The following is a 27,663-nucleotide window of genomic DNA, read 5'->3' as shown; positions in this document are numbered from 1 at the left end:
TGAATTCGGGAGCTCTCTGTGGGGTCGAACTAGTTTGCTGAAGATCATATGATGTACAACAAAATGATCAACTCGTTAATTGGCATTTCTTAGCCACTTATACTGTGGCGGTTTTAATTGAAACTCAAATAAAAGTTAATTGTTAACAATGTACGTGGTAACTAAATTCTCATTTTCAGCAAAGGTGGGGCGAAAAAGGCGCCCCACGGCTGTTAAGCGAAAATACATAGCATAAATGCGACCAGTCTTTTACACTACCGGACGGATAACACTCCTTAACATGGATGGCTGTTATGTCATATGACAGACCACCATCGGATCAACAAATGTGCCTTGACTACAATAGGTCAATTTATCCACATATATAACATCATACCTTGGCTTGATGTTTGTTTTTTCACTCTTATACATTTTACATTATGTCGATCGGAAGAAAAGTACCGAATGAATGTGGATCCGGAAATTACTCGAAAGTTTTTAAGACAGTCTTCCGTTTTTGTAATTTTTTTGATAGATATTTAGAATTTATTGAGGATTGAATTAAGCCAAGGTGACAAGATATAACAGGGGATCTACTCTGATAGCTGTCAAGCCGTATTTTAATAATTTCCTCTCAGTTCTATTTTAGACAAGTTGTTTGCATTGGCTAAATTGCGAATCCTATTAATTCGTCGTCAACTGATGCAGTTTTCTGACATACAACAATTCTGGTATTGCCATTTACAAGAAAAACGTATTCGTTTTTAAGCATAACCAAATGCAAGCGTCTGTCAGGTACAGATTTGAACGGATTCATGACATGACCCATCTCAAGTATAATGTTAAGCTGGAAATGTTTTTTTGTTATATATCCACATTTATTGCTTTGTTTCAGGAGGAGACTTTAATCATCGACCTCCTGTTTATTATTGGTGCTATCTTGGAATTTTCACACGGTTTGTATGGAAATAATTAATTCCTTACCTTTTTACGCCTTGACATAGAACATTTTCCTTTACTTTTAAAACATTTCACTCGCAGCAATATTTATAAGTGATTCTCAAGCCATTACTCTTCTTTTCCTTCATGTAGGAACACACAATAAATGAGTCCATTTTAGGCGAGCTGGTGGCTGGCTAATCTCAATTAATATGCGCCTTTCACTGAACCAAATGTTGAAAAGAATAAGCAAAAAAATTATCCTCTGAGACCCAGGGACAGCTAGTTGGGTTGGGGGAAAGTAAACGCCGCAAAAATTGAAGCGACGAAACTTTACAGTAACTTTCGTCGCTTCAATATTTGCAGGGTTCTCTAGCCCTGGATCTTCGAGGGTAAAGCAAAAAGTGGGATTAACAGCGTGTTCGTTTGAGCACCGACCACTCAAAGTTTCGTGGAAAATGGATTGTCTTCATTTTCTCTACAAAAGTCAAGCAATATATGCAATGAACGAACAGGGCCTATATTTCGGCACATTTGCCTTCTATATTTTTCGAGGAATTCATTTTGCAGGCACCTCGAAAACCACGCAAAATCGAAAATTGAAACTCCAAACTATGGGGGTTACATTATGCTTACATAAAACTCGCACATTTAATTAAACATTCTAATTCTTACAGAATTACTGCATATTTTTTTCCTCTTTCCGTACAACTAAAAATTATTTGTTCATCAAAAACACAAGCAAAGTATTGACTTTTTTTTACCTTACCCTCTAAAAAGAACGTCTTTGGCGTTTTGCTGACATAGCCTCCAAACAAACAGATTTTTTTCAAAAGTGGTACTGAGTGTATCTCTATACATGAGTGATAGAGGTTATCAGCCTAATGTACTAAGCCTAAGGTAGAAATATCTGTATTAAAAGTTGTGGGCACCTCACGGAAAAGCTACAAAACTGAAATCAAAATTCTCTCAAAATATTCGAGCAAGTAAGTCAAAATTCAACATTTTGTTTTCTCCTTCTGAGTCCTAGCACTGATCACAGAACGTCGCTTTTTCGTCATACATCCTCATTCTTTGTTGAAGCAGCCGTTGATGAAAAATCACGTATTCCCATGGAAATGAGCAGCCTTAAATGATTATTTTAATAGTTTTGTTCAGACCTTTCCATTTCATTTTCTTGGTTTTTATAAGTTTGTTATAATTTGAGTTGAGTCATCGCCAAACCCGCCATTAGTCGTTAATCACATTTGACACTTCGTGAGAATGTTTTCTCGAATCACAGTTGTTAATAAATCAGGAGAGCTTATAGAGAGATTTTTATCCAAATTGATGTCCGAAATGGACCTTTTTAAAGATGTCATAAAGATCGGCTTTTCCGATTTTTTTTTTTAATTCAAACAAACAATATATACCTAAGTGCTGGATTTATCATGCCGAGTAAATATGCGCTACACAGTGGAACTGGACTCGGTATAAATTTATTGTATAAATTATGAAAGATATTGTAAAGTTATGTTATGTGCAACTATGGAGAGAACCATTAGCTGATGTGGCTGGCAAAGCTTCCTGCAGCACTTCCCAAGGCGCCGAGCAAACTAAAGCGCGTGTATTTTGACCCGTTATCGCCTATCGTCCGCACTAAAACCAACGAAAACGCTGATAAAAAAAAGTTTTCAAAACTGGGGCCTTCTAAAATAGTATCATTTTAAAACCGCTCCGTTTCTAGTGTGGGAAGGTGAAAACGGAGGCTTTTCAAACCACTGCCGAAAAAAGCGTCATATACTGTCTTTTCCATGCATCAGCGTTTTCGGGCGTTTTAGAGCTTGCGATAGGCAAAAACGTATCAGAGAGTATGCGTTTATTTTCATACGAAAACTCATTATTTTGGACAGGTGAAAACAAACCACAAACGATAACTCTGTGTGTGTATGTTAATGTGTAATGTAGTTTAATTTTCAATTTAGTTCACATCGACCTGCGTAAGGAGCTTCTCCTGTTCAAAATACGAGCCTTTGCTTTGTCACTAACGCATCGGCGCCATCCTAACTGAAAGATTTTCACGCCTTTTCTCGCTTTATTTGGTGCCTGCTTTCGTGCTTTTGCCCAGTTAGCAAAAACCACGAGCTGCTCCCGAAAGATCCGGTGCGAAAATCGATTACAACCTGTAATAACGACTTTGTGCTCATATCACTTGACTTTTTGCTAGTTTAATTAAAGCGACAACCGAGTGACAATCTGATGACAGTTATAAACTAGATGTAATTAACAGACAGAATCATCTGTATATACCGAAAAATATTGTTTGCTCAAAATTGTCAATTTTGAGATAAACTGATAAACTGAAAACTTCATTTCCTGGCAAACTAGAATTGCTTGCGAGTTGCCACTTTATTTCAGAAAACGGAAGTATTGATAACTCTCTTTCTAATTTGTAGGCTATTTCGTTCAAAAGAAGAGTAAAACTGTGGTCGTTTACAGGCAGAATTTCACTTCATTGCGTGTAGGTTTACAGTTTGAACAAAAGATGAAAAGTTCTTATTTTTCCCGTCCTATTGCAAGATGGAAAATGAAACATTTAACATCAACCAAACAAAAAATACGATGAAATAAAAATGATTCTTTTTTTTTTTTTTTCACTCATACATTTTACTTGATATAAAAGAAAAAAAAAGATGTAAAAGTTCAGTATGACTGTGGAGACTGAAGTGGCTTTGTGGTCAGTCTTCTTCATTGTAATTTTTAGATAGATCTTTAGCGACGATTAAATTACTTACGCCAAAGTGACAAGATGAAACAGGGGATCTACTCTGAAAACTCTAAAGCCGCATTTTTAACAATTTCCTCTCAGCTCTATTTTAGAGGAATTGTTTGCACTGGTAACTGATGCAGTTTTCTCACGTACGACAATTTTGGTATCATGATTGCCATTTAGAAGAAGAACGTATCCGTTTTTAAACATGCCCAAAGGCCACCGTCCATCAGGTAAAGATTCATGGTGTGACCAGGAGCCATAATCGGGGACGGAGACCGTAAGCGCGCGCCATTTCTAGAATTGGGGTTGTCCCCATGATATGGGACAATAATTCTATTTTTAGAACAAATTGCGCCATCACCTGCGGCACACGCGCGTACATGCTGCGAGGATTTCTGCGGATGTCGCGCGGGGGAAATGGCGTCCGAAATTTCGAAATGTTTCATGTTTTTGCCCCACAACTTAACGCGTTTACGTCTGTTGGAATTTTGCTTAAGTATTTTCGTCGTAAGCTGCTCCAGTTTGAGTGAAGTAAGACAGTGTCGAATTTAGGTATGTTCCGCTGTAAGCTTATATATATCGCTGACCAAGTTGTGTTCCGACGGATGCTTCTTTTACATGAACTGTACATCATTCCACTTTAAATTTCACATATGTTGAAGATTAACAGCTTTTCCATTACACAGCAAAAAACTAGCTGGATATATTTAGATATAGCAGAGCTTCAGGACTTCATAGTTTCCTAGGTCCTCTTGCCACACGCTTGCGAGGAATTTGCCAGTCTATCGCGACCGAAAAGTAGAACAAAATAATTGCTAGTTTGAGTTTCGCTTGAATTGTAAGCAACACTTGATGTTTCACTGGCATCAAGGTCCAATAACTTTACGTCCGTAGATACTGCTAAGTTTTACTCGTGTAAAAATCCAGTAAATTCTGTGTTGTCGATGAATGAGAGCGCCCGCCGATGCGTGTTTTGTACAGTCAGTAAACATGACAAATTGTACTTCCGCCGCACTTTCGTGTGAAAGCGTACATCGAACTCAAACAATAACTCTATAGTTTTTAAATATGTTTAAGATTGATAAATGTTTGAGAACATATTAAAAGCTAAGCTGAAAATATGTGAATAAAGCAGAAATAATCAGCGAAGTTTCGATGACGCTTTCTTTAATCAACTTCGAATAACGATTTCGATTTCATTGATCGAGTTATCAAAACTCGTTGTCTATTTTCATTTTTCGCTGTATAAAACTTCACTATGCTTATGTTGAAGAAACACACATGATGTTAGTAGCCTTTTTTGCGTTCGTGAAATTTGTCGAAGCATCTCAGCACAAAAGATAACGAAAGAAATCTTTGTCAAGATTTGTTGACAACTGAAAACACCGACTCGGACTTGAAAGTGCACGAGCTGCACTATGCAAATGAGCTAATTGTACGCGTCAGACTTTCCTTTCAAAAACTTTTGCAAACTCACCAAACAAGCAGAAGTTAAACAATAAGAAACCATCAAAACAGGTTTTGGTTATGATTAACCATTGTCTGAGAAACTCACAAATTAACTCGATACCAGAATAGAGAGTTTTCTTGCTATATTCTTAAGTCAAAACAAACGCAAAAGCATACGCGTAAGCTTACAACTAGCAGATAACTAGCAGATCTTATTATTCATTCCCAGCGCGAGATTGAAGTCTTGTTTTCGACCCTGAAAAACCCACCTTTTCCGTTAGCTCAGAGCATAAAACTACATATAAGCGCCCTGGTTCGTATTCGCTGCCTTATCCCCTGCCATCGCTGGGAAAAATACGTAAGATAATCTCTCAAGGTCTCTCAACTCTCACCATTTGATCACGCAACGTGACAGCATCCACACGAGAGCCCCCGACATGTGCGTGGATCCGCGCGGATATATGACGTCAGGATGGCGCAATTTGTTCTAAAAATAGAAAAATTGTCCCATATCATAGGTACGCGCGAATCCCGAGACTTACGGTCTCCGTCCCCGATTATGGCTCCTGGTGTGACCCATCTCATGCACAAAAATTGGTTTTCTTTCTTATTTCCGCATTTATTGCTTTGTTTCAGAATCATAATGAAGGAGACTTTTTTCACCCACCTGCTGATTGTTGGTGCTATCTTGGTATTTTTATGCGGTATGTATGAAAATAATTAATTCCTTACCTTTTAAGCCTAAACATAGGGCATTTTCCTTCAGTTTTAAAATATTTCACTGGCAGCAATTTCTATGATTATTTACTTGGTTGGGTTGTCACACCATAACGCTTGTATTCCTTTATGTTGCAAAAAATAGTGGAAAACACTAAATTTTCAGAATAGTAGTAGTAGTAGACTTTATTGGAGAGGGTAACATAAGTGAGTCCATTTCAGGCGAACTGGTAGCTTGTTGATGTAGACTGATTAAAATGGGCCTTTCACTAAACCAAAGGTTGAAAACTATAAACAAATCAGCCTCTGAAACCCACGGGCAATGACTTCAGTTAGGACGAGATAAACCCGTAAAAATGGACGCAGAGAAAACTTACAGTAACTCTTGCGCTTCAATTTTTGCGGTGTTTACTTCCTCCAGCCAAAGTTAACAGCCCGTGGCTCCGAGTCTCCGATGGTAAAGCAAAAAAAGGAATCAATTTTATTATTATTATTGTTCGCGTTTTGCTAAAGCAAAACAACAGATTCAAGTGTTCATGAAAAACGCAATTCGTATAGTGTAATCTTCTGGGCGAGGGAAGTTTTGAAAAGAACTGTTGCTGGTGACTGACGTTTCGACAGCCTGAGCGGAAATTATATTCAGAGTCAAGCGCACCGCGTTTGTCAGTCGTGGTGTTTTAATTCCAGTCCATGCATTGAAACTTATTGGTCTGTTTAGCTTTGATGGTATTAGCTGTAGGACTCTTAACGTCTGTCAACAGTCGTTGGTTGGTTCTTCTACATATGTAAGTTTCGATCCGTCTATTGTTAGTTATATTAGGTAGGTCTCATTGAGATCCCTCTGTCAAGTAGATATCTATCATTAATAACACAAACAATAGGGTAAATCGCGGAATGTTTGTTCGCATGATAAGTCCAAGTAAAGTCATTTAATTGCATCTCTACTTGAATTAAATACACGCCAATCTTTATAGCATTAATTGTAACATGGTTGAGTGGATGTTGCAATGTCGAGCCCACGCGTCGTCAAACATTCGTCATGCAGGTCTATCAAGCAGTGTCGAGTACCAGACCTTTCCAGACTCAAAAAGTTGCAGTGAAGCTCATGTAGCATGTCAAGGATATAATTACAAGCATCTGGTGTGTTCGTTTGTATGTGATTTCATCGCCCTAGAAATCATGGAATCCCTGTTAACTTTTCACGACGACAACGTCTGTAAATTGCATGTGCTGTACGCCTGCACAGGTGACGCTTGCGCTTTAGAGACCAGACGGCGATCTGATGACTGAACGAGAAAAAAAAGAGAGAGAGCCGAAATTTAAACCCAGGCCTCACTGCCTGGGTAAAAAGAACAACAACAGCACCGTGCTCTTTCTTTTTTCTTTCGTTTTCCATTGCGTTCATCGTTTGCTTTGTTCAAACAAAATAAATCGTGACTATGTACGCTCATTCTTGACCTTGGTGTATAAATAAACGAACAATTATTCTTGTCACAAGGTCCGAAAAATTTTGTAAACGAACCTTTCGACTGTATTGCACAGTCTTCATCAGCGATTAAAGTGAGCTCACTTTAATCGCTAACGAATACTGTGCGATACAATCGAGCTTCGTTTATAAAATTTTTCAGACCTTGTGACAAGAATCATTGTTCGTTGAAAATAAATCGTATTTATATAAAGCGCCAGTAACTGTTGAGTTTTCTAATTTCTGGTGACCAGTGAAACGATGAATGATTGGTTACCCAATAACGAAAACACGTGAACATCCGTTTAAAAGTCTGTCTAGATGCTTTTCCGGACTACCGTATAAGTCGCTATTTTGAGGGACATCTCCAGGTTACTTACCGCAAAAGGCAATTCACGTTTCTTTGCCATAAGACTATTCAATGTCACTATTTTAAATTTTTATTACTGTTATCCTATAGAAATAAATAAAATACAATAGACGCACTTTAGAAGCACTTGAGTAGATATATACATACAATAAATTAAAGTACGAAAACTTTCTTCAGATGATAAGTCCAAATAGAAGCACTTTATGGCTTTCTTACTTAAATTAAATACGCGCCATGTTCGAGTGGATGTTATAATGCCAAGCGTCGCTTTACATTCTTCACGCAGGTCTGTCAGGCAGCGTGGAGTACCAGGCATTTTCAGACTGGAAAAATTACAGTGAAGCTCAAACAGCATGTCAAGGATATAACTCCAAACATCTTGCAATTATAAACGAGCCGGATGAACTAACTCAGGCGAAAATGGCTTTTAATTATAGCAGGATAACGAAGTACTGGACGGCTCTACAAGTGTTGTAAGTAATACGTGTCCACTGTTACGGTTAATTTTTGGTTAAAAGAACTAGGGTGCATCAAAACAAATCTCGTTGAACCTATGGGAGAAGTGTTCCGCTTCAAATCAGACGGCAACTAATTTCAAGCAGTGCAATTCTTTTATCATTTTTTTTTTCTACCCTAGGCCCGGTACCTTGAAGGCTGACAAACTAACTGAACATTAAACTCGCAATAACAAAAAAATTAAACAGTATCCGCATTGAAGTTATCAGAGTAAGCTTATAACTCAAGCATGTTAAATAGTTGGTAATTGTAAACCAATTGTTTTGTGTTGGTTAAGCCCATGAATTTCACGGCATTACACAATAAGGCAATACTTGTTCATACTACAAAGCCGATTTTTGTAGTTTTCTTTGTGTTAAACAGCTACCTCATTGACTACTAACATGACCTCTTCTTCTGGTAGCAAATGGGGGATCGATTTTGCTCACTGCTTTCGCAAACCTGGGAGGTGGATAGCAAACACTATCCCTAGTTTGAGTAGCCAGTCGGAATGCGCAAGAAACAATGTCCACTGGTTTGGTAAAAACAGTTAAGGGCGTGTCTGTGTAAGACCCGGCCACTAAAGTTGTTTTTATGGAAAATGGATTGCCTTCTACACAAGTCAAGCAACATATGATATGAACGAAAATGGTCTTTAACTCAGCACATTTGCTTTCTTCATTTTTGGAAGATATTTTGGAACCACCTCGAAAACCGCACAAAATCGAAAATTAAAATTTAAAATTTGGGGGATTACGTTATATAATTATGCTACTTATATAAAACTCGAACATTTCACAAAACATTCTAATTCTTTCAGAATTACTGCACATTTCTTTCTTTTTTCCACACAACTTAAAACTACCCACTTATCTTAAACACAAGCAAAGTCAGTTATGACGTTTTTTCCTTATCCTCTAAAAATGGTCGTTAGCATCTTTACTGACATTGAGTCCAAACAAACGTTTTTTTTTCAAAAGTGGGACCTCTACAGGAATGACTGACTGTTATTAGCCTAATTCACTCAGTTTTTAAGTCCAAGCTACAAATATCTGTATTAAAAGTTGTGGGCACTCTTAATTTTGAAGCGCAAAAAATTCAAGCAAGTAGTGAAAGTTCAACATTTCATGTGTAAATGGCGATTCAATCGATCAATCAACTTTATTTAGAGAGAGTGACACGTAACAGTATAAACTGATAAGCTAGTGGCTCTCTGTGCTAAATATATACGAGTTACTATAAAATAACTAAGTATAGTACAAAGTATGAACAATAAAAAGTTACAATTTGTAAAAAGTTACAATACAACGTTACAAAAAGTCCCGTCCTTTAACAATTCTTTGACATTACCCGGTTAGATTTATTGACTTTGAACGTTTAGAGAACTCAATAAGACTTACATTACGACAAAATATCAGGAAATATTTCAAGTCTTCTAGTACTGCCTGATCGTCTACTTTCCGTCACACATTACGCACTCTTGGTTGAAGCAGGCGAGCAGCCTTAAAAGGTTATTTCCCCCCCCCCCTCTCTCTCTCTCTCTCTCTCTCTCTCTCTCTCTCTCTCTCTCTCTCTCTCTCTCTCTCTCTCTCTCTCTCATAATCACATTTGACTATTCGTGAGACTCTTTTTCGCCAATTACGGTTGGTAATAAATAAGGAGAGCTTATAGAGAGGTCTTTTTACCCAAATTAATGTCCAAAATGGACCTTTTTACCGATTTCATGCTTTTCGATGTTTTTTCAAACAAAAAATATGCCTAACCGCTCGACTGTATAATAAAGTAAGTATGAGTAAATATCGGTAAATACGCGATGTTTCATAAGCCAACTCATTAAAATATGGGATCCCAAAATTTCCAACTTTTACAAAGAAACATATGCCTGGGGGCAAGCGTAGCCCCCTGGCATAAAAAATAATTACATAACTTCCTCATATTTTTAAAGTACCAAATTTTGGTGGCTTGCTACAAAGCGTTTTCGAACCTGAATAACCCAGATATGCTAAATAGATTTTACGTATAGCTTTGTGCAATTCGCTGGATTCCTTGGAAAGGCACTGCCCAGTGACACTAGATTCTTAACATTTCATTATTATTGTGATCTTTATCGTTATCGTTGTCGTTGCCGCTATCGCTATCGATATCGCTATCATTATCGCTATCGCTATCGTTATCGTTATCGTTATCGTTATTGTTATTGTTATTGTTGGCACACTCTTAAAACGCCCCGAAAAGATAATATTTGCAATACATAGACGCCCCCATAAAATTACGCCTTTGCTCGTGCAAAACGAATTACTCAATTTTCAAAACTGTGGGCGTTGGAAACTGAAAAATATTCGAAGTATAATAAACACAATAGCCTCCGTTTCACTTTTAAAATAGGCTCGGATATTTGTCTTTGAACATTATCTGTTCCTCGGAGCTCGAAGTTTTCCTCGAGCTTCGCTCTCGGAAAACGGTACCCTTCTCGGAACATAAAATGTCCGCAGGCAAATATTCGAGCACATTTTCGCGCCAAATGGAGGTTATTGTTTGTAGGTAACCAGTGATCCAGCTAAGCATGCGATATTTTGCTATGGCGTGGAAAGAATTGCCAGTTACGCAGATGTAAATAGCATTATGCTAAAGAAGTTTAACTTTCTCAGTCGTACAGCACGGCCTGAAAGGTGGAGATGGAGTGATACTGGAGCGTCATTTTCAGCGAAAGCGAAGATGTACGACGTCGTAGGTGTAAACGACGCCACAAAATTAGTAGATACTGGCCCTATCAGAGTTTACTGCTTCTTGATCACTAGCGACAATTTTCTGGAAATTGAAAACTGCAGCGAAAAACATGCTTATATTTGCGAAGGATCTGAAGGTAAAGAGTTGATTTACTATAAGACGAATGATATCTGACAACTCAAAACTATCACACTCAGTTAGTACTCTTGACTAGTCTAGATTAAAAGTTAACTGTGAGAATATTATCTCACGATTTTAGAAAGTAGACGGTTATTGTTAGCATACAGGTACATGGTTAAAACATCACACGTGACGCTTGCGTTAATGGTAAACAGAATTTTTATAAACCATGCTTTCTTTTTCGACATTCATTTTCTAATGTACGGAAGCAAGCCGAGAATCCACGATGTCCTAGAATTGACTTAAGGATTTAACCACTGAGAAAAGATGAAGTGATAATTTTTTTGTATTGCATGTTTGCATCACAATCTTCTTTGACCATTCATTATACAAACCGATCTTAATCTTTGCAGTTTTATCAACAAGCATAACAGAGTCAAAGTCAACACAAATGCAACCCACGGCAGTGGCTACAACGTTGATGACAAAAGTAACAGCAATATTCCCAAGTAAAGCAACAGATACGACTAAGATATTGCCTTCAAGAACAATTAGTACTTTCACATTTGTGTCAGCCAGTATCTCACCAACACTATCAACAAGTGCAAAGGAACAGGTGATTGTGTTTTTATTTTTCCTAAAGAGTACAATCATAGCAGTATGTGTGTATGTATAGTTTTTTTTTCCTTGACAGCTCACAACCCTCAAATCTATAGCTTTGAATAAAGATTCTTTAAATATAATTCTCCGCGCTCAATGTGTCGGTGGAAACAGATTTCTTTCCTTTTCCATTACAACAGAAATGCATTCATCCTCTTGCCTTCCCTGGGCACATAAAAAGTACACGACCTTTTAGTTTGTTTGTTTGCTTTTTTACACTTCCCACCAAACTTTAAAACAAATTCTACAACATATTCGAATACAATGGAAACTCGGCCAAAACCATCGCACTTTTTTTCCTGTCTTAGGTTTTCCTGTTTAAACCAGTTTTCTTGTTAGACTTAGTGCTGTAGGTACATGGTAGTATATATCGTATATAAGTGCATAGACTGCAATTTTCAAGTCGAGCTTAAGAACCACCAGGCAAAAATGCAAAAAAGTTACTTAATATACCTAACGTAATGATGTTGTGTTTCTCTTTCGGTACAAAAAGATTACAGATTATCTCATCAAATTGAAGCAGCTCAATGTTGACGATGAAGATTCTCTGCAGGTAAGAAACTATTATTGCGCTTTAAAATCTTCGGGATTGTTTCCATTATTGGTCGTATTGTTGACCAGTCACACCATTTTGTGTTCCAAACCCTGATATTACAACACGGATAAGGTTTATTACGTCAAAAACAAAGATGTTTCATCAAGTGATGACGAGTTTCGGTGAATTCAAGGGCGTGGGGTAACGCTGTGAAGCACAAACATGTTATTTAGGGGTGGGTGATATCTTTGTCTATTCGTAATTTAAGGGAGCTGCAGCAAACCACGACGGCATCGGCAACGAGAACCTTTATATAAAAAAATATTTATCGAACAGAACAATTTGCACGTACTTTACCCGGGTATACTAGATGTTTAATACCAAACAATGCGAAATGACCAAATTTTGCCCGTTTTGGACAAAGTAATGTTTTACAACGTTGAACAACTGTTAATCAATCTCCGACGGTTACATTCGAATAAAGTAAAAGAATAACAGAATAAACTATTTATACGTAAATTTAAGCGAAAACAGAGTGGTTTGAATAACAAAGGAAAAAAACTACCACCAATGCTTAGCTTAATTAACTATTCCTGTGAAGAACTGTGCATTCATTAAAGTTCAAATGGCAACCATATGGACTTTCATAACAACAACACAAAGTGTATCTCAGCGCTGGCTTATTATCCGTATTCCTTTCAGGAACGGAACTCGATCATTACATATTAACCAAGTTATCAAAGCGATAGGCGCAGTTAATAGGTCTAGCTAACTGTGAAACTCGAAGGTGAAATTTCAATTCAAGTTTTATTAGGTGTCGTCCTTGCCGTCACCGTCGCCATTGCTAAGCTCCCTGATATTTAAATCGGGGAAAAACTTAGTCTAATGGCCTACTAGGTTAAACTGATTTTTAATCTACCTTAATATTGGGTTCTATGCATTTAGATTGCCGTGAATGAAACTTCAAGGCTACTTGCACATTCCAATAACAGTTCCTATCACGAAACGGCGACAAATCTGTTGGTAGCCACTCGGCAGCTTGAGGAATTTGCCATGAAATACGCGATGGAACATCTAACGACAAATGGAACCTCGAATGCCAACATAACTAGCACTGAAGAGCACTTTGGTGAGTTATTGTTTAAGCCAACTTTGAAATTAAACGCTAAATTAAATACCCCATACGCTAAATTAAATACCTGACGACGTACTGAGTTTCTATTAGATCGCGGACTCAAGCCAGGTTAGCTTGTTGTAATCAGGGCCGGGTTGCTTGGAAGCTAACCCAGGTTCAAAAATCATTGGAAGTATAAATTTTTTGTGTTTCTCACTCTTTATGTCTTTGTAGTTTGAATTTATACAAACTCAAAAAAGAGAGCCACAATATGAACAGAAAACTTTACCGTAAAGTTACAAAAACTCAAATCAAAATTTTCGCCTACTCCTGGGTTAGCTTAATCGGGCTTTGAACAACCCGGCCAAGGAGTTCCTCTTTTAGTCTTGGCTAAATCTATTTATAACATAGCGCGCGCGCTACTCCTACCTAATTCCTATCATGGACCAAATCACATCATAACATAGCGCGCGCGCTATTCCTACCTAATTCCTATTGAGCCATCATGAACAAAATCTTTATGTACGTCCGGCCGTGCTCAATAAAATGACGTGTGCAGTTTCATTTCAGTTGCAAAATTTCCGTCGAGTTCAGTGCGAGTCCCTTTTGTTCAAGTCTGGTCAACGTGAAGATTATTCTGAACAATCCAAACCCTACTTCGAGCCTTTTGCCGAGCTAAGATGTTTACTTAGACTTAAGTACTTTGACTTTGTTTGTTTACATTTTCACTGAGTATTTTTGCCTTTGTTTGCCTACATTTTTATTATAATTAAATCGAAGAAGCGAATTTTTCGTTGACAATTTTAGAAACCAAGGTAAGCGTTTTCGTTCAACTGATTGTGGCGTGTTAGGATCCTAATGACCTTTATTTTCCTTCACCGTGCATTATGAGAACTTCGTAGTTAATCACAAATAAAACATTTTTTAGCGCCCAATATGTTGTCGCCATGTTATAAAAGAATTGCTTCATGCTTTTAGCTGTGCGTATATCGAGTTATGGATGCACTTGGAGAGTTTGGAGAGCACTCAAGAAGCTAGAGTTGCTCTCGGCTATCGCTTCGAGCAACTCTTACGCTTCTTTCGTGTTCTCCAAACATCCCGCGTGCATCCATAACTCGATATACACACGCTAAGCATAAACCAATTCTTTATTGTATAATAACCCAGGTTATTCTCGCATTTTGATTGGTTCTCGCCTATTATCTATAAGAGGACAGCCGCACGATTGACGTCATCAGTTCAAAGTTCTTCCCTCTGTGTTTAAAATGGCGGAAAGTTTTAAGAAGGTACAAAAAGTCATGACGAGGCACTGGACAGGTACGAGAGTCTGGAAGAAGAAAGAAAAAGTCGTTTCGTTTCTAAAAAATGACTGAAAAAAAAAATTCTTGAGCAATCTCAGTCGGCAGTCGAGCGAGACTAAACCAAACACAAAATTGATCTTGAAAGTACTTTAAGGTAAGAAAACATTGCTAAACGTCTCGAATTTAACAAAACCACTAAGCAAAACGTTTATGTCATTAATTTATTTAAAAAATTGAACTTTTCTCAGTCTTAAAATTATTGTTGACACAGTTTGAATCTAGGAATTAAACATCAAAACATCATCAGTTTAAATAAACACATGAGCTTAAGTTGTTTTCCGACGCGAACGTTCCAGTCCGATTCAGGGCATAATAGCGAGAAGAGAAGAGCGCACTACAGCTCACGGCCGACTGTATCCCAGCTATAAGGTGTCTCCGACACTATATCAAACTGATTTGACAATCACCAACCACAGAGGACACAAATTTCCACCGTCACTGACGCTCCTTTCATCCAAAACTCGAAGCAAATGGCCCGCAACCGCAAGTTTTCCTAGCGTATATTTTCATTTCCTGCAACATTCAAGACACCATCCCAGCTTTTCGGCTCACAGGGCTGCTCTGATGATAAAAACTGACTTGCCTTTTCAACATTTTCTTTAGATTTGTAGACTTCGCAGTTCAATTCTGCTTCCGATGTAAGTTTTCAATCCACGAGAAGCGATTTTCGACTCAAGTTTGACAGTGGCGTGATTTGTTTGGACCAATCACAATTCTTTGTTACACATAGCAACCAATGAAATTGCTTCATTTTGTATAGACAATAGATAACATCACACGGCGTTTTTTCGCGTTTGCCAAAGTGACCGAAGGCCGGCTTTCGAGTTATGTTGAAAGATTTTAAAATAAAATAAAGTTTTTTTCGTCGTTTTTTTATTATATAAAACAAATAGACTCCATGTTGCCGTCCGTCTGTTCGGTAATAGATCACAGAAGATGTTTAAATGTGGTAAGAACATCAGTGACCCACTCGGCTATTGCCTCGTGTGCCACTTATTTAGATCTTACCAAATAAGTGGCACACGATGATGATTTTGACGTCATCTGTGATCTACTACTGAACAGACGTACGGCAACATGGAATTTGTTTGCTAAATATACGCAAGGCCGTGCGTATATAACATGACGTGTGCATTTTCAAATTAGCTGCAAAATAATAGTTTAAGTTTTGGCAATGTGAAGATTATTCTGATCAATCCAAACCCTACTTCGAGCCTTTTACTTTTGTCAAGCAAAGATATGTTTACTTAAACTTGAGTATTTGGACTTTGCTTGTTTTGACTTTGTTTGCCTACATTTTCTGTATAGTTAATTCGAAGAAGCGAGTGTTTCAATGACAATTTAAGGAACCAAGTTAAGCGTTTTCGTTCAACTGTTGCTCAAATGATTGTGCCGTGTTAGGATCCTAATGATCTTTGTCTCTGCGAGAACTTTGTAGTCAATCACAAATGAGACAGCTTTTAGCGCCCATTATGTTATCACAATGTTATAAAAGAATTGGTTCATGCTTTTACTTACTTACTTAATCCTCTTCCTGCGTGTCCGCACATAAGGTCGTGGTTCATGCTGTGCGTACATCGAGAAGAAGCTAGAGTTGCTAAAAGAAGCTAGAGTTGCTAGAAAAAGCTAGAGTTGCTCTCGGCTGCGCCTCGAGCAACTCTTGCGCTTCTTTCGTGCTCTCCAAACTCCATAACTCGATATACGCGCGCTAATTGTAAGCAGGAACCAATTCTTAACTATTATGGGTGGTTGGCTAACCATGCAGCCTTCTGATGAAGTTAGAAAGCTGTATAAATAATGGTAATTGAACTGAGTGGAGTGCAATTTGGTCTGAAATCACAAGTATGATTTCAGACCAAAATTGTATGACACGAAGTTCAATTACCACTTTATTAAATCCATTTTGAAATCGCACAATTTTATCGCCTTAAATTTTAGATGTTTGGTGTAATGTTCCAGTAGCTGGTTTGTTAAAAAAAAGCGGAACCGGAAACACCTTTACGTCTCATTTAGTATGCAAAACGATGTCATGTGACGAAAGCTCATTCGAGCATGACAAAGAAACAAGCAGTTCTGAAGTCAGAACGAGAATAGTGTACTTCAGGTGTAAAAGTTCAGTTCTCGTCGCCTGAATCAATTATGGAAGGCCTTCCTTTCTTCTGTGGTTGAGACTGAGACTTTTCATTGTCTTTGGAGAAGGAATTTGAAGGTGCATATCCTGTGTAATTCTGCGATCGATTTCTTTTGAGTTGTGAAACTCCCTCGAGTGCACGTTTAAATACCGTTCAATGGCATGATTTTAAGGGATTCCAGCTCGTTATCATTTTCGTTTTCTTTTGTGACCTCGGCGTAGGACTTAATACTCAGGACCTTGTCAAGTTCTTGGGGCGACATTTGTTTTAACTTTTAAGATTTTTCCAAGATGGCGGGACTGGCACCGGCTTCATAACACGTTCGTTCATTCACTATTTTGTGCAGTGTGGTGTATTTTGACTATGTTTATTCACAGCGACAGAGTTGAGCTCTTTTTTTGCTTCGTTTGAAACTACCGGAAACCTGGAAACATCTACCTTCTTGAGATGGTTCAGAATTTGTTGTTGTGTGGTTTTCATTTGTTTATGTTTTACTGGACTCGGTATCATACGGATCTTGAGCAGATGTTGAAGAAAAATCGCCAAAATATTCGTCAAAATGGACATGAACGCTAGAAACTTCCATCAAAGTAGGTCTTAAGCCTGATGGAGCTCTTAATCGTCATTCAGAAACTCTAATTAATTGAATTCTTCAATTTTTTTTGGAAAAAAACTACAATGACAACAAAGTTTTGGCAATAGTAGTTGCAAAATTCTCCACACAATGGCTTTTTGCCTTTCATTTTCCTGAAATTTTATTGATTACTTTAAACTAATCTTCAAATCTGATTGGTTGTTTTGTTTTACTGTCCCATTCTCATTGGCTGAGAAAAAGATGCGATTTAGAGCAAAAAATAGTGCGATTCGTGAATAAATCGCACCACTGAGAGCCAATCAGATTGCAAGGATTACCACTGATTTCAAAATGGATTTAATAAAAGTGTTAATTCCTCATGGTATGTCCAGACCTCAGACAAATCGAATGATGATATATTTATAAAGTGAAGTATCAACAAAAAAAAAAAAAAAACGTTTACATTTTGAGAAAGGAGTTTTGTCCGAGCTTTGTCTCTTCCAATGATTATTTACTCGAGGCTTCACCCACCCCAGACAGTTTCTGAGTTTTCTGAATTGGCCCCCTAAACATGACGTCTGCGATATTTTAACTAACTTTTCTTCTTAGCCAATTTATAACATTTCCTGATGTTTACAGTGATGGAGGTTCGAAGTGTAAGCGTTGGTCATGAAAAAGACGTATGGTTTCCCTCTGAGGACGACAGAGAACACCTTGGTGATGGAAGTGAAAAGATCTTTCTACCAGCAGAACTCTTTGGAAAACAAGGTACGAAATCATATGAGCAAAGCTTTGCTTATTATTAAATGAACCGCTCCGTGGCCCTTTCATAGGAGTAAAATGAAGAATGGTGAATGACGTTTGTGCTCGTGGAGTAGGAAGTGAAGGCAGGCAGATTGATCTTTAATTTAGTTTGCCCTGAAATCTTTGAAAGGAAATGTGCCACAAAGACAACGAAATCCTTACCCTAAACTGGAACATACTCAACTTGATTTTGCCACCAATGCAGAAACTTTAGCACTATCGTCATCAATCATAAGCTTACCAAACCAATACGTGACTTAGGGTGCAGGGCGTACGTCTCCAAAAAGGGATATCTAATTACGAAAAGGTGAAATGGATACCTTAATGGCTGGAGATCACGAAATCGCGCGTCAATCACGTGACAAAAACGCCTGCGGAGAACCAATCAGAATCGATAACTTTTTTTTATTGTCAAGGAATTGAAAAGTTGATCTGAGCGTGTCCCTTTGTTCAGGATATATAGCGAAGAAAAATAAAAGCATTATTTTTTTTATTAGTATTTCTCTTTAGACAGGACAATGGAGAACTTAAGCGTTGTTTATTCCTTCCTACCTTCAACAGCTTGAATCAACACTTGATAATGATTATAGACATTGTAATGTTCATGGTTGGACCCAGCGCGCAGTGCGTCTTGTTTTTAATAATTAGTAATAAGTCTCCGTACGATCGTCTTATTCTGTTAACGAGAAGTCGTGACATAAAATTTGTTATATTTCGTTCATAGAAACTTTTCTGGTTGGAATATTATATAAGGACATGCACGAGTTACTCCCAGATGAAAGTCAGTCCTTTCTTGATGGGTAGGTATTCGACAGTATAGAAATCAAACATATATGAACAAATTATCTTAAGTTTAGTTTATTTAGTCTCCAACGTAATGGAAATATCAAGAAATAAAAGTTTGTTTCATTATTTGCTAATATATATATTTTCTCTTTTATCAGGAAGAAAATGAAAACTACAAGACTTCAAACACGAGTCATCGCATGTTCTATATTCCCTAACTTGTCTACTCTGCTGCCAAAAAACGTTACCATATCATTCACTTTGGAGGAGGTGAGAAGACATTTTATTGTGTTTTATTGTGTTTTCCGTTGACTACATATAATACTTCGGCTCTATGACGAAAGCCTTTGTGTTATTCTTAGCTGTTGGAATCTGGCATAAGTGCTGGAATTAGAATTGACAATCTACAATTAGAAACAGCCTAGGTATCAGAGTTTTGAAATGCAGGGTAAACATGACAGCTTGAGAAAGAGCCCTGACGTAAGGCATAAGCACATTGATCTAGACATGAAAAAAGTAGCAACATTCCAAATGTGAAGTAGTCAAAGTTGCGTTAACAGTGTTAGACCACAGGTTAAAGGCCGATACACACGAGGGATTTTGCTCCAGGAGCATGCTCTAGGGTAAACTTGCACGACTAGTCCACACTGGGGAGCATAGTGTGGGAGCTTACTCCATATTATGTTACACACGAGAGAGCGTTTTTAACTTTCTTCAATTTGTCCAAGGATCTTGCTCCCAAATATTTAACCGCTTTAAATTAATGTTCTGAAACATTTTGCAGGTTGGAAATCCTGCTCCCGAGAATGAAGTGCGCCCAGAAAATCGTTGGTACACACTGAGGAGCTTTGCTTCCGGAGCGTGCCCCTGGAGCTAAACCAAGGAGCAAAACCCTCGTGTGTATCGGCCTTAAAACTCCCTAAATCCATACAAAGTAGGCTATACTAATTTAACCCTTTCCCATTCCCTCTATTAAGTGTGTTTTCGTTTTCTTTCTTTAAGCCTTCTAAACTTGATGATCAATCAATCTGTGTATTTTGGGACTTTGACATCAGGTACATTTTAATATCCACACCAGCTATTTTTTTGTTCCAATTTATGTATATGTCTAAGTTAAATAAATGATCATCCTGATTTAATTTCTCCAGGTCCAAAACTTAAAATCTACTTTTTAATCATTTATTTGCATGTTTCTTGGGCAGGAGTCGGTTCAACGGTTCCTGGTCAAACAGGGGATGTACGTTGGTCAACAAAACTAACAATAACGTTGTGTGTAGTTGTAATCATCTCACGAACTTTGCCGTTCTTTTGCAAGTGGGAGAAACAAAAGTGAGTAAATCCTTCTTTATTTCTCCGTTTTTTTTTTTGTTTGTTTGTTTTTGTTTTTGTTTGTTTTTTGTTTTGTTTTTGTTTTGTTTTGTTTTGTTTTGTTTTGTTTTTTTTTTCCTGTAAAGTTAACTTGGACAAACTAACAGCGTAAGTGTTCATCAAGAAAGGCCATTTTAATTATGATAATCTAACCCACTGAGAGAGCTTACATCATTTCGTACAGCCAGGATCCTGGTCAGTATATTCAGCTTTATTTATTTCTTTATTTCTTTATTTATTTCTTTATTTATTGGTTACTGTGATAGGAAATTGGTTGTTATATTACCTATTTATGTATGAATCACATATGGTCTATCTACCTCTTTTTCCTCACCTAGATTCCTGACAGACATCAAATGGCCTTGGAAGTCATCACTTATATTGGCTGCGGGCTGTCGCTAGTGGGCGAGACTTTAACTGTTCTCACCTATCTGGTTTTGATGTAAGTAACCCCTCCGTAGCATAGTCACACCACCAACAAAGCAGCTCATTTCTCTGGCTTTTCCGTGTTAATTAATGTTCTTTGTCCTGAATTTCACGACAGGAACCTCAAGCAGGAGCAGTGTCAGATACGACTCAATCTAGTCATAGCAATAGCCGTGGCACAAATCATTTTCCTCGCAGGAATTGATGCTACATCAAAACAGGTAGTTTCATTTAGATAACCAATCACCATCTGACACGGTTGTTCTGAAACTGACGAAGAGTTTTGGCAACGATCAACCCTTGTTCGAAAAACCTGAAGAACAAAAGTCAGACGTTTCTTAATTTAATAGCTCTACAAAGTTATTTGACAGGAGTTGGATTGGGACTCATGATTGTTTTTAGTTAGTTTGTTTGTTTGTTTCTTTAGCTCTCAGCTTGTTTTGCTTTGATTCTTTTGTTTGTTTCTTTGTTTGTTTGTTTTGCTGTTGTTGTTGTTGTTGTTGTTGTTGTTGTTGCTGTTTTTAACTAATGTGGAAGACTTGAACTGATTCTCTAATAATATCGTTCTTTCACAGGGAGCCTGTATTGTTGTAGCAGTGTCTATCCATTATTTTTATCTGGTCGGGTTTGCCTGGATGCTTATGGAGGGAATCTACTTGTACCTCATGGTTGTCAAAGTTTTCAACACCCTAGTAAAAATGAAGCTATTTTATGCATTCTCTTGGGGTATGCACAAACCTTTGGTAAATTACGTAACTACCCTTCATGATTGAGCTTAGTATCAATGGAAAACAAGAAGTGATTCGTCAATCAATGTAGCTAAATAAACCTGAACAGCAGTCCATCAAAACCATCTTCCGTATAAAGGATACAGATTAGATGGCAGGGTAGTCGGTAGCAATAAGGATGTCAAAAGATTTTATACAGTTAGGGACTGCAACAGCATCATTCAACTAATATCTAGATTTAGCCAAGCCTAAAAGCGGAGCTCCTGGGCCGAGTTGTGCAAAGCCCGATAAGCTAACCCAGGATGAGCGAGAATTTGAGTATTGTAATTTTGTAGGTTTTCTGTATATTGTTTGGCCTTCTGTTTTGAGTTTGAATAATCTCAAAATACACAAAGCAAAAGCAGTGAAAAACATTTGTATACAAGAAATATTTATGCTTTGGTTAACTTTTAATCCTGGGTTAGTGTTAATCAGCTTCCTAACAACCCGGCCCTGATTACAGCAAGTTAACATGACATGAGCCCATGATCCCATTGTAAACCAGTACTTTGTCAGCAACGATAAACTTGAGCCCCCCCCCCCCCAATATGGTCACGTGATACTGATCAGTGCATATCTAGTTTTGACAGATGTCAATTTACCATAACAGGGATGCCCAATAACAAAGAGGTGCGCTATAAACGAAGGCCGCATGTCTCCGTCAAGCTATTAGCTGGGGTATGGCCGCTATCTTGCGCGACTCCGCCGTCGTCGTAGTGCGCACGCGCCCACTAGCAATACTGATAACCATGATAACCATAAGAAAATCATTTCCTGGCTTTTCTTTTCTTTTCTTTCCCATATGAGTATGTCAGTTTGATTTCTCTTGTAGGCTTCCCATTGCTTATGGTGGTGTGTTCGATTGTGATCGCATCCGGTGCAGAACACGGAGTTACAAGCTATGTACATAGTGACTAGTAAGTATCTGACAATTTAAATTACGAGAAAAAGCTTTTTACTGGCTTTCATGCTGGAGCTAGTTTAACGAGGCCGAAAGTTAGGATGTTTCTAAGTATTTGTTTCAAATACAGTTGTCTTACTGTTAAGAAGCAATTGCTGACATTTATCTTATCGTAGGACTCCATTTGCCTTTGAAAATCTGGCCCCTAGACTGGACCCAAGCCTATAAACCGATGTTTTGACGTTGAAAACTACATGTACACAATAAAGATTATTTTTGGAGGTGCATAACTAAACCGGAGATAATTTTTTTCCACACATAGCTAAGGACATAGCTAAGGACATGTCCATAGCTAAAGACAAACGTAAAAGAAAATTCCTTTTTTCCAATCGTAAAAACAGAAATCTGACTGTTTTCTTTCTTTCTTTATTGATTGATTAATTGATTGATTGATTGATTGATTTGTGTGTGTGTGTGTGTGTGTGTGTGTGTGTGTGTGTGTGTGTGTGTGTGTGTTTTTATAACGTATAGGATGTATCTTGTTTTTGCAGCTGTTGGATTTCATTCTCAAATAATTTGGTTTGGACCTTTGCCGCCCCAGTCGTCCTGGTCTGCCTGGTAAAATTGTAGTTGTTACATTTTTTTTTTTCTGCGAACCTAGTTAGCATATAGTTATTCACGCAAATGTCGGCCCTTGAAAAATCATCATTTTCTTAATACCAAACACCTCATCGATGATTCTTGTAATGCTTGTATCAGCCATTTTAAATGCCATCACTTGCAACTGCCGGTAGTGTCCCATTGGAAAAAAAAAACATTTGTTGTTGTTTAGAGGATTAATAAAAGTTGATGAGCCATTTCGTCGAACTAACAGAATAAGCTAAACCTGCTCTTGTTAAAACATTGTTGAAGTGGTACTGTGATCAAGTTTTAACCCCTTGAATTTGTAGGTGTTTCGCATAGAATTCCTCGAAAGATTATAAAGTCCGTTTACTGTTTGTTAGTATCTGCATTAGTTCCGGAGATATTGAAATTTGAAAAACCTATAAAGTGTGCAAATGAGAGGACTGATAATGGGACTGATGATGTCTTACACTCAAATGGATATTACTTCAAGTATATAAATAAGGCTCTCAGTCAATTTGCAGCAGAGACCATTGAAACTTAGTAGGCTAATAGTACACACAGACAACACACCTACGGCTAATAATAATTATGTTCTCATGGCAGTTCACTCTTTCTATTCCCTGCCAAACTCAATTCAATATTTCAGTAATTTCTAGCTCGAAAAACATATTTATATGTTTGCTGGATCATAGACATGGGACACCCTTGGCAAATATCAAACTGCAGCGTTAAAGGTCTGGACCTCCGTATGTTGCCATGGTAACCAAATTGTTAAGCTCATATGGTGAAGCTCATCAAATAAAATCTTACTGCAGATAATCAAACATTTCTTCATCATACTTCAAAAAAATTTAGTTCAGTTAATGACGTCATCACTTGGCTAATTTGCATATTTTAAAACCTTGAATATCTCTGGAACGGAAAGAGATATTTGAAAATAGTAAAAGGCATTTTTCTTCTCGTACACGTAAAATCTGCATACGAGCCAAGTAGCTCACAAGGCGGGAGCTTACAACGGTTTCTGTAGCATGAAGTGACTAGGAGCATTTCTAGTCCCCCCTGGATGGGATGCTAGTCCATCGCAGGGTTATTCCCAGCATTAAATTTACAATAACCAGTTATAAATCTGGGTGGAGAGAGGCACTGTGAGAGTAAAATTTCGTGACCAAAAGCATAATGCAATGTCTCCGGCGAGGGTTCCAACCCGGGCCGCTCGATCTGGAGAGGAGCGCACCAACCATGAGGCTATCGCGTTCTTAGAGACTATTTCACGTTTATGTTTGAAAATGGCGTAGATAGGAAAGATGCGAACTTTATCATGTACCACTTTAAAATTTAATATTGATCTCTATAAGTGTTGAGCATTATCCTTGACATTGCCTCTGTTTTTTTCTTAATTCTTCAGATAAACTCTTTTATTCTTTGTCGCGTGGTGTACGAGATGACAAAAATGCAGGGTACAAAAGATACCTCCAACGTGAGGTATGTTGCTTAAAAACCTCAATCCTCATTTCTTCTTAGCTTATCTTTGTGGCTTTTAGCAGGCTGGACTATATTTTTCTTGTTTGAAAAAAAACTCAAAATCTACATGTTGACGCTTTCTTTCATTGTGTTTAAAGACAAGGTTTAAAGGCATGTGCAGTTCTGTTTCCTCTACTGGGAATGACCTGGGTGTTTGGTATTTTAAGCGTGACGGATGCTGGACTTGTCTTTCAGTACATCTTCACCATTCTCAACTCGCTTCAGGTAGGTAAACAACTAATTAATTTAATGTCAACAACACGGGGAGTGCTTGTGGAATCCTCCCAGACAGAGGTGTATTTAAGAGTGCTTGACATGTAGCGAAGAAATGATTTTCTTCAGTGTTTCTTGGACAGGAATAGAAAAAACTTGATCCTTGGCAATTTCACGGTCCAGAAATATTTCTATAGAGCTCCATGTTAATCCTTTGTCGTTCCCTAGAGTCTTAAGTCTCAGTTCCAGTAACTGAGTCTCGTATCTCTATTATGAACAAAAGAAGAAAGACAGAAGGCCTGTTAGCGAAAATGTCTACAAGTTCTTATCTATTTAGCGTGCGTTTGACTGAACTAACAATGTATAAGACAAGGCCATACTTCTGCCAGAATAAAGTCCAACAATTAGTAGCGATCACCTCAGTTCCTTGTTATGAAGCGCTGAACGTATTTGCTTAAAAAGTTATCAACAGGTAAAAAAAACGAGAACGATTTTATTAATGCTTTTAACAAGGCTGCGTTCACACTTTGCTTAAACGAAGCACATTTCCTTGCAGGGATTCTTCATCTTCATAATGCATGTTCTCCGAAGCACAGATGTTCGCACCGCGTATCTTCGAAAGAAGCAGAAATGGGAAAGCACAAAGAATAGCAACTTTCCGGGCTCTCACTCAGTGGTAGAAAACTCAAGCGCCTGGTCAGAAAAGCATGCCATGAGTAACCTGTGTACCAACACAGAGAGTCCCGATCCAATGTTCAGACGACATCAGATCTCGCCAATCAACTCCGATCGAATGGACACCAGAGAAAGCTGCCTCACCCCAGTGAACTAATAAGTTCTGTAAATTTACACAAATGTGACGAGCACTGAAAACGTTTTCTATAATTGGAGCTTGTCAATCACTGCTCAGTAGTCATTGGTTAAATCGTAATATTTTAAGACAAACCAACCTAGGCTAAAGCATGAGAAACACAGGCGGCCGCAAAGAAATGTTGAACATTGGTGCACTTCGTTAGGAATATTAATTTCCCCAACAGCACAGCACTTTTTTTTCGGTTCGACTTATGTTGCTCCTGTTCATTTTCACGCTTATGCGCAACCGAGTAAAAACCATTGTCAAGCTGGGATTAGTAAAAAAGTCCAGCTTGCACACTTAAATAGTGTTCCGCGATTTTTTTTTTCTTTTCTTTTCTTTTTCTTTTTTTTTTTTTTTTTTTTTTTTTGTTCTCTGATTATTGTTTCCTCAAGTATTTAACCGTATTATTACGACAGTTGAGCAAAGCAAAGGTTAACAAATAACCAAAATGAACGACCAAGCACTAAGGAAGAGACGGGGCACTAGTAGTTTTCATAAGGTGTTCCTCAAAATGAACCCGTGGAACCCCGCCCCAAAATTTTAGCCGTTAGAAATTGACTATGATTTAGCATTGGAGAAAAATGAAATGTAAATCTACTCGGCATTTTTTGTAAATTAATAGCATGAAAGACGGTATTAGGAAGGCTAAAAAAAAAATGAAATGGATAACGCATTAGTTCCCTTTAAAAAGGGTAGCATTTTGTTCAGGGACGGATTGTTCAAAGCCCGATCAAGCTAAGTCAGAATTAGCAAGATATTTGCTTTAAACTTTTCGATGAGGTTTTCCGTTTATATTTTATTGTCCTTCACTTTTGAGCTTGAGTAATCTCAAACTACTCAAAACATAAGCGTGAAAAACATTTTTAAACAAGGAAAAATTTAACTTCCCCTAACTTTTAATCCTGAGTCAGCGTAAACCGGCTTTTGGAACAACCCAACCCGTAAAGCCAAAACAAACCGATTACTTATTTACACTGCGGTTGGAAAATTTGCATTTATCGAATTCGTCAATTCAAATTAAGATGATTTTTGGACGCTAAAACTGTTGAAAGGTTCATAAGCTTCATCACTTTGAACTGACCGATCCTTATTCGCAAGTTAACTTCAGAAAATTTAAATGATGAGCTAACTATTAAATTCGTGTTTTATTATAATACTCCGTTTTTATAGCCTGCTTACCAAACTTGAACAAACCAAAGCCATGTAACGTATCATTGCTGCCATTAAACACGACGAGTATTTGAAAACACGACATATTTGTTTCCTATATTTATTTAGGATTGTATATTGGATTTCGTGTCATAAAGGTTTCTAGATAAATAGGAAAGCCCTTTCGCCGTTTATCTGTCGTTTCGTGAGTGTAATCTTAGTGAAAACTGCTTGACAGGGATAAACGGATAGGAAAAATTCTTTGCCGCATCTGATGAAAAAAAAAATGTTCCCAAGCCACAGCCCACTGTTCAGGGCATACTTTTAGTGTTAAAGTACGCATGCACTGCACGTCATGTTGAAGGAAATGACACGTGACTGCAAACAAACACAGCTCTACATCTCCGCGCTCTTCAACAGAAATATGTCTTGTACTCTTCTCTCTTACCTTAACACCTACTGAAGTTTCCTTGGAGACCATAATATGTGCCCATCAAGCTTAAAGTAGAGCGTTCATATCCCCTTTTCAATAAAAAAAAGATGAAATGACCACTGAACATCATTTTAATTTTATGTGTTTCATTGAATATATACACGAGTTTAATATTTTAATTTATTTAAGAAAAAGCCTCCGACAAAGTTAATGCCACACTATTTTGTAGCATTTCCCAACCCTGCCATAAGCACAAAATAATTTCGCTTGGATAATACTTTTAAAAGGTGTTTCGATTCATACCAAGCATTTTCAATCAGCTTTTAAAGAGTCTCTCCTCACTCGAATAAAGTATTTAGAAATGAATTGAAGTTTGGTGTAATGTATTTCCTAAAGGAGAAGGTCAACGCCAAAACAAAATCT

The 27,663-nt window shown here is 37.7% G+C and overlaps 1 protein-coding gene across 2 annotated transcripts; it reads left to right on the top strand.

Annotated features, from left to right (window-relative positions):
* Nucleotides 1–708: 708 nt before the first annotated feature.
* On the top strand, nt 709–26,320 carry LOC145494981 (adhesion G-protein coupled receptor D1-like). Of its 2 annotated transcripts, XM_081474558.1 has the most exons (21): nt 709–774; nt 875–935; nt 5,756–5,823; nt 7,958–8,144; nt 10,815–11,029; nt 11,427–11,629; nt 12,167–12,226; nt 13,154–13,337; nt 18,029–18,157; nt 18,918–18,993; nt 19,138–19,249; nt 19,982–20,034; nt 20,182–20,308; nt 20,686–20,789; nt 20,892–20,994; nt 21,349–21,499; nt 22,373–22,457; nt 22,993–23,059; nt 24,474–24,550; nt 24,688–24,814; nt 25,359–26,320. In XM_081474558.1, the coding sequence occupies exons 3-21, from the start codon at nt 5,763–5,765 to the stop codon at nt 25,632–25,634; spliced, it is 2,397 nt and encodes a 798-aa protein (XP_081330684.1). In that variant the 5' UTR covers nt 709–774; nt 875–935; nt 5,756–5,762; the 3' UTR covers nt 25,635–26,320. The 2 variants fall into 2 exon arrangements, with proteins under 2 accessions (XP_081330684.1, XP_081330683.1); XM_081474557.1 differs by lacking the exons at nt 709–774; nt 875–935 and having other exon boundaries at nt 4,962–5,823.
* The last annotated feature ends 1,343 nt before the right edge of the window (nt 26,321–27,663 follow it).

This window comes from Orbicella franksi, chromosome 8 (genome assembly GCF_964199315.1).
Source record: "Orbicella franksi chromosome 8, jaOrbFran1.1, whole genome shotgun sequence".
NCBI lineage: Eukaryota > Metazoa > Cnidaria > Anthozoa > Scleractinia > Merulinidae > Orbicella > Orbicella franksi.
Note: the sequence above shows the minus strand (reverse complement) of the source record. Positions and strands in the feature narration are given on the sequence as shown.